Genomic DNA, 8,146 nt, shown 5'->3' with positions numbered 1-8,146 from the left:
AACACATTATAGGAATGAAAAGACGTGTACATGGTTTAAGAGTTAAGAGGACTTGGTACATTCCGTACCAGCTTGATAGGCTGCTAAAGCCTCAGCTATGCGAGTATTGATTAGGTCAGTCAACTCAGCCTGAGTCATGGTGATGTTACCACGTCCGTGTCCTCGTCCACTCATGTTTCTATAGTTGGGAATAAACCGATTTAGGAATCGAAACGAGATAGGAGTCAAGTATCATACTGATATTTACGTACTACTAAGTTCACACAGAGTAAGGCAGAACCCTTCTCACGCTCGATAAGCCTCACTGGGACTTGCATGCACCCCGCGTTATTATTAAGTGTGCACCCATAATAATAAGGCAATTTGCATGCTTATCTCAGTGCCTCTTAGCTTGCGCTCGAAGTTTCCCCCGTTCAAACAACACAACAGATGATATCACAGTTCTATTGTTTACATGAGTCAAAGAGTAGTGTCACACTATCGAGTCACTATGGTGTTAAATGTTTCAGTTCATGTACGCTGTGAGTGTGTGACTGCTAAGCAAGTAACGTATAAAGTGAGAGAGAGACGAACCTTGCAATCTGGAGCTGAGTGTCATGATCGATTTTCGAAATTGTTCGGTTATAGTCTGGTTTTACAAATCGTTTTAAAACCTAGTTCACTATAACCAGTGGCTCTGATACCAACTGTAACACCCCCAAAATTCCACCTGCGAAAACCCCGCGAGGCGTGTTACGCATCAGAGTTCGAGCCACCAATCACATTGAACCAATGATAGATATTAAATACATCATGACCTTAACTACTAATATAAATTATCAACATGTTATCAATTCTCAAAAGTTGTGTAGCGGAAGCATGTATTAATTCGTTTAGTAATAGTTCATGATAACATTCAAAATCAATGTAACGTTTATAAGTCACCCAAGAGTCTCGATCCATGACCACTCCAGCACTCCCAGATAGCAAGTCCATGTTCCAAGCGTTAACGACCTACAAGCATGCAAACAAGTGTGTCAGACTACGCTGGTGAGTTCAAAGTGTTGCTTACGTGTTGTGTTACCAGATATATGTTAATGCGATTCAATGTTGTGTTACGATGTTGCTCAAGTTAGTTACCCTAGGGACTACACCCTTACGTAACCGAGGAGTGTGCCTCTTAGCAACCCACTATGTTGTCCAGTTAGTTACCCTAGGGGAACCGCCTTTACGTAACCGAGGAGTGTGCCTCTAAACAACCATAGTGAAACCCAGATAATTAGTACCTATAGCGCTATCAACTAATCACCCCCATTGCCCTCCAGGCAATAGCCAAAACCGATTAAGTTATTTACCCAATGTTTCCCTTCCAAATGTTTACCAGTTGTCCCAAACCACCGGGACGCATGCTTGAGAAAATGCAATGAACTCACCTTGGTTTGCTCGGTATGATAAACTATAAGCTCGCAAATAATCAATCAAAGCCTAAAGTATGCATGTATACATAGTCAGTTCAGGTTGATAAAGTTTCACATACAATCGGAATCACAAAGTGTACGGGATAATTAATATCAATTAACACGTAAACAGTTATTCAAGTTCACCAACTTATGCTTCACGAAATTTGGTTCTCGATCCAATCTAACCTGAATTATAAATTTACATTCATGCTAGCCTAACTGAGTTAACAGAGTTAATATGCTTGACCGAGTTAACCCACACAACATACATAACAGAATTTGCATGCATAACATAGTAACATAACTTGGGTAACATACTTAAGGTAGTTGACGTGTTCATCAGCGTTAACAAACTTAACAGAACTTATGACTTAACATAGTTAATAAACTGACATGGTTACTAAACTAACAGGGTTACTGAATTAACGAACTAACCGATTTATCAACTAACAGAGTTAATCAAGTAAATAACTTAACTGAATCACATACTTAATAGAGTTAGTAACTATCAGTACACAAAGTGACAACATCGCCCAAGTGGCGACCACCCTTTGGACCGAAATCCCTACTAGCCAATCAATAAAATTTATCAACCCATGCACATACAATATCTTACTGACACTTTTCATTTAATGGCCATATGCTCTTGTTTAGATCATGTAGTCATGAAACTTCATTCCCATAGGCCCTCACAACCGATTACCAACCCAAGCACCCATCCCTACGGCTACAACTCATGACCCACCTTTTCAACACTTAATTACTAGTGACAACCAAACCTCCCCCCCATTGGACCTTCAAGCGGTCCAATAGATGATCAACCATCACCAAAGTCACATGCCTTTTATATGTTTCTTTGAACACAATTACCGACACTCATAAACAATCATATTTATCACTTTTGATGTAAACAAACATGCTATTTTGATTGGACCAAAACATAACCAAGGTGGGCGGCACTACCTTTATGTGCACACACAATATACTAAAGCAACTTTGGCGGCACACATCAATCTCCTATTGGTTGCATGGGCCGCCCCTTACCTTATATCCATTACATGCTGACAACCGGATCATACTTTGATATATATACTTGGCCTTATTATATTACCCATACACTAGCCGCCCAAAGTTCACTTCGGTCCAATAGGGTTCCAACACAACCGCGAACATACACACTCATCATATAACTGGACTAAATCCAACAGTATGTTTCATACGATGTCTATTATAACCCTAATATTATAATCTTAATACCATGCACATCATGTAACAACTTATCAACACAACTTGAATAACGTAATTTACTCACCGGTACTTGATAGATCAGAATGTAGCTCGAACAAAAGAGAGGGTCTCCTATGGTCTGATACGAATCAATAAGAAGAGAGGGGGGGTTTCCTGCTGAGTTCGCACGATCAAAGGAGAGGGGAATCTTCTATGCGTGTGAGGATTTGAGAGAGAGATATATGGAGGAGAGTTTGTTATCAGATTTGACTCTGATTATAATACGTATGCCATATCCCAAACGGATTAGGATGTTGGGCCAGTGATTAAATGGGCTCCTTTAATAAATAAATGGTTAGTTATAACTATATGGGCTGACCGAATGATGGCTTAGAGAGGATGTTGGGCCGATTATAAGAGTTTGGACAGACAATGAATGAAAGGGTTGGGCCGGTTATATGAATTGGACTGATGGGTCGGTTATAACAATAAATATGTAGTATGGATAAGGTAGCCTCGTCTATTCTATTCAACGATACATGCACCAATCATCTACACCATTAGACATACAGTTGTTGCGCGTCGTGTTACCAAATATTCCCTTCATGTTACTATCACTATGATACGGTTATGTAGTTAATCAGTTGATACGTACCAATGAAATCCATGCAACCCACATTCATTATATCATGTTTTATTTATTAGTTATAGTCACTAATTAGTATTCCACGTTCCCATGAATGTAGTGGTAGCTAATTATGAAGTGCATAAACGGTCAGAAATGCATAGACGGCTTCGCGAGCGATTTGCATAATACTAACATGAACGTTCGGGTTGTCACACTTTGGAACGAACACACCTTCACAAGAGCTTTCGGTTTGAGTTCGAGCACCATCACTTACTCGAATCTCTCAAACCTTGGCTCTGATACCAACTTGTAAGGTCTAAACTTTTGAAAGGAAAACAAGTAACATTCTTTTGACAAAATAGTAAACGGGTCGCATAATTCACAACCAAAATTCTGCATTTAACTTGATAATGATCAACTTAGAGGTTACACAAGTTTTTAACCCAAACATTTCATAAACTTTTAGCATAATCTTTAACTACACGTTCAACATCTACGGCTATCGGATTATATGACTTACAAAAAGACCCGTTTAAAAACAAAAGAAAAGCATTTAACAAAAGTTTTGACCAAGACTAATTTCTTCACGGAAGCGTGCATGATGAATGTGTTCGATCCAAGTAACGCCATTTTAACAAGTCGCTTTACCTACATACAAGCAAACCGTTAGACGTTCTTCTTACAAAAATTCATACAAGATCAATTACAAATGTGGACCTCAAGTAAACCTTTTAAACCTTCTTTCAAACATAAGTTTCTTCAACTTCTCACATTACCCTTCTAACTCATTCAACCCATATCTAAGTTACATAAACGACTTACAATAACTCTTTACAAAATAAACAACTTCGACCATTGAACAATAGTATACTACAACATTACATGCTAGTAATACTATGTAAGCAAGAACTTACCTTTATCGAGTTTGGATTGCGTTCCGGAGTGGCTTGCGTCTTCCTCTTTCACCCCTAAAATTCATAAACAACATAATTCAATCTCATATCTTTATTTCTCATTCTTGTCTTGGATACCACAAGTTATTACATATAAACTTTCTCCTTAATTTGTTTGTCTAACATCCTACTTCACATGAGATTGCCCTTTTTACATAAAATTCTTTAATCAAGCATTTCAACAAACACTTGGTGGGCATAACACTAACAAGGCACATTGTACAAGTAGTTTATGCACACTTTTCTTATTTTTTTTCTACATCACCCCTTTTAATCAATAAATTTCACATAAGTAACATCTCAAATCAAGCAATTACTAGCAATCTAACACATACATGTACTTATATTAACATAGGACGAAATTGGATTAGCAAGTTCATCACATTTTACACCCTTTCTAATCTTCATGGTGGGTTTCATGTAAATCTTTAACTAAATCAGAAATAAAGCATGATTTGGCCCTCTATAAGGTGAATCCAACATACATTCATAATCAATTTCAAGAAAGTTTCATACTAAATCAAAACCCATTCATGAAAAATTACCAAATCATAAAAATTCGACTTACCATTCGTTTGTCTAGCTTAGATGAACGTTTCTATGTGTACATGCAATGATTTGGACCAAGAATTCTCCTTCAATTTACTGAATTTGTGAACTTGAGGGTTTGGGTTTGTTTTCCTTTGCTCCAGTCGACACACACACACACTGAAGTTACTTTCCCCATTCTCTTGTTTGGTCCCTCATGTTTCTACAACTTGTTTTTAAATGGCTAGACCTTCTATTTTAAGTTATTCTTTCAAGTTACATTCTAACTAGGTTTACATTTTTCATTAACTATATAATGTACATGCTTATAAGTTTTGGGGTGTTACACAGGTGACTGTTTGTCAGTGCCACTTGTTGTTTTGGACACTTAAGTCAAAGTGTTAGTCCCACTTACGTCGTCAATAGGATGCGGTGCTGGGCCACATCGCTATGTGCGATAACCGCGGTTGTTTCTGCGTCCCTTGTCGTGACGAAAATATCTATAGGGTGTGGTGCTGAGCCGCATCGCTATGTGCGGTAACTGCAGTTGTTACCGCATCCCTTGTCGTGATGAAAACAACCGTTTTCATACAGAAGGTAAGTCTTCTCTTCACTAGACCGATTGGAACAGTTAACTGCGTTCGCGCGTGCCCGCACGGACGCAGATAAGTCCTTGTTGATGGGAGTATTTGATAAGCGTGATGGTCACTCGCGTCCGCTTTGGTGCGAGATCTGGGACCATACCCATTCAAGTAGGTTTAATCGGTGGGCGCCAATGATGAAACAGTGGTTAACCAGGGAGGTTAATTCACTGGTCTCGTCAAGTAGGGTTAATCCCTTCTTTCCGATGATCGGTGGCTGGATCGTCAGCTAACATGTCTCCTGCACAAGGAAACACACCGTGACTCGTAACAAGTAGGATGAGGTGGGGGGTGCTCCTTGTTACCACTCTCCGACGTGAGAAATGTTTGCTGAGCAAAGTGTGTGTTTGTAGTAAGTGTGAGAGAGAGCAGGAAAACGATACCTCAAACCTGGTCCGGGATGGGTATTTATAGCCGAAGAGTGAAGGAGGGTAATTGAGTGGCTAGACTGACAACGCGCAACCCTTTGCAGCTGTGTCAGACGCGTAGGTCACGGGAGTAATGCCACTTCGTGTTGTGGCTGTCAGTCTGTTCGCCAGCGTTGCATACATGTGGGCGGGACAGGTGACTGTTTGTCAGTGTCACTTGTTGTTTTGGACACTTAAGTCAAAGTGTCAGTCTCACTTGCGTCGTCAATAGGATGCGGTACTGGGCCGCATCGCTATGTGCGGTAACCACGGTTGTTTCTGCATCCTTTTTCGTAACGAAAATATCTATAGGGTGCGGTGCTGAACCGCATCACTATGTGCGGTAACTGCAGTTGTTACCGCATCCCTTGTCGTGACGAAAACAGCCGTTTTCATACACAAGGTAAGTCTTCTCATCACTAAACCGGTTGGAACAGTTAAATGCGTTCGCGCGTGCCCGCATAGGCGCAGATAAGTCCTTGCTGATGGGAGTATTTGATAAGGGTGATGGTCACTCGCGTCCGCTTTGGTGTGAGATCTGAGACCATACCCCTTCACTACCTAACCATATAAATCTATAAAATACAATTTCAACTCAAAAAATAATCTAAAACTAAATCATTCCATAATAAAAAAAAAATATTCAAAAGTTAAATCTATAATAAAAAAAATCCAAAAATTCACTATTGATACCTTTTTGGGCTCATAAAAGATTTAAAGTCTAAATTTTAACCTTAGGCTCGATACTTGTATATCGATTTAAAACCTTACGGTAATATACCCTACTTGACATGATTTTACATCCCACTACAACACGTGAGTTAATTTAAAACAACTAAAAAAATAGATAAAAACAAGTAAAAAGTAGATGTTAAAATTGTTAATAACAAAGGCATAAAGAATTTGAAAGTCTAAAAAGCAAACAAACTTATTTGACTAATTCTCCCAACCCCTAGTCTCAATCCCAACCCACCCACCCCCTTTTAAAAACAAGCCGTCACCATCCATCCACACATTCATAAATCTGCAACATATTTCACTTACTTTCTTCACACGAATTCTCAATTAATTCCATTCCACTATGGAGACAACAAATCAACCAATATCTTCTTCATCTCCTTCTTCCGGTGATGACGATCCACCTCCAGCTGATGACGTCACCTTCCGTTTCAATCAAAAACTGACGCTGATTTCAGAACTTGACGCCAACGATGATTCTAATCCACAACAGTTGATTCCAGAAGCTTCAGAAACGGACGATGGTCCAATATCTTCATCTCCACCGGCAGCTGATGACGTCACCTTCCCTTTCAATCAGCTTCAGATTAACGGTAACAACTATGATTCTAAAATTTCTAATCCACAAAACTTGATTCCAGAAGCTTCAGAAACTGAAGACGATGATGAAGAAGACGAAGAAGAAGATGATGGTGATTTCACGTTTATGTATGTAGCCGATAACGGTAACGGTAACGGTTCACTAACGGCGTTCGAAAACGGTCAGATCCGTAACGTTTTCCCGCTATTTGATCAAAGTTTGTTATTAACCGGCGATTACGACGACGGAAACCGCCGTTTTCCGATTGACGTACCGGTAGATAAGGTTTTCATCGAGTCACCTCGCCGATCTCCGTCAGATAACGGCGAAACTGACGGAAGCGTACGGCGTTTGCCGATTGAGGTTCCGGTAGATAAGGTTTTCATCGAGTCACCTCGCCGATCTTCGTCAGATAACGGCGAAACTGACGGAACCGGAACCGGAACCCTACGCCGTTTGCAAAACGAATCCGAAATCAACAAGAGCAACTCTACAGGATTCTCGAAGCTCTGGAGGTTTAGAAATAATGAAATGAATCGGAGTAACAGTGACGGACGTGACGCTTTTGTGTTTCTAGAAAGTTCAGATACCGGAACAACTGCAACGACATCGGATGGAAAACCTAACGGCGTTAAAGTCAACGTTGGAAAGGGGAAAGGTGTGAAGAAAGGGAAAAAGTCAACGGCGTCGGCACATGAGGTTTATTTGAAGCAGAAAGGTGGACAGACGGAGGAAGAACGCCGGCGGTCATATCTGCCGTACCGGCCGGGGTTAATGGGGTTTTTTACGAATGTGAACGGTGGTTTAAGCAAGAATGTGCACCCGTTTTAGGATCAAGCTTTTTTCGTAATGTTACACATGTGTAATATATTACTGTTTATGTTAATGTTAAGTATTAACAATTTTTGTTTTAGTTTGATGCGTTTTTTAAGGCTAACATGTCATTTTGGGACGGGGTAGTTAAAAAGTTGAACAACGTTTAAAACATGTTGATGATGTTCTTAG

At 39.8% G+C, this 8,146-nt stretch overlaps 1 protein-coding gene and 1 long non-coding RNA gene across 2 annotated transcripts; one reads left to right on the top strand and one right to left on the bottom strand.

The window, feature by feature from the left end:
* Nucleotides 1–3,791: 3,791 nt before the first annotated feature.
* On the bottom strand, nucleotides 3,792–4,943 carry LOC110897154. The gene is made up of 3 exons (XR_002568492.2): nucleotides 4,816–4,943; nucleotides 4,209–4,262; nucleotides 3,792–3,942 (listed from the first exon to the last, which is right to left on the bottom strand). It is a non-coding gene; the product is annotated as an uncharacterized LOC110897154 (long non-coding RNA).
* A 1,844-nt stretch (nucleotides 4,944–6,787) lies between these two features.
* Nucleotides 6,788–8,054, top strand: LOC110896037. The gene is made up of 2 exons (XM_022143458.2): nucleotides 6,788–7,476; nucleotides 7,576–8,054. Exons 1-2 carry the CDS (start codon nucleotides 6,905–6,907, stop codon nucleotides 7,970–7,972), a joined length of 969 nt encoding a protein of 322 aa, XP_021999150.1. The 5' UTR covers nucleotides 6,788–6,904; the 3' UTR covers nucleotides 7,973–8,054.
* The last annotated feature ends 92 nt before the right edge of the window (nucleotides 8,055–8,146 follow it).

The sequence above is a fragment of the Helianthus annuus genome, chromosome 12 (assembly GCF_002127325.2).
Source record: "Helianthus annuus cultivar XRQ/B chromosome 12, HanXRQr2.0-SUNRISE, whole genome shotgun sequence".
In the NCBI taxonomy this organism is placed as follows: Eukaryota; Viridiplantae; Streptophyta; class Magnoliopsida; order Asterales; family Asteraceae; genus Helianthus; species Helianthus annuus.
The sequence above is the reverse complement of the archived record's forward strand: the minus strand, read 5'-3'. Positions and strand labels throughout refer to the sequence as shown.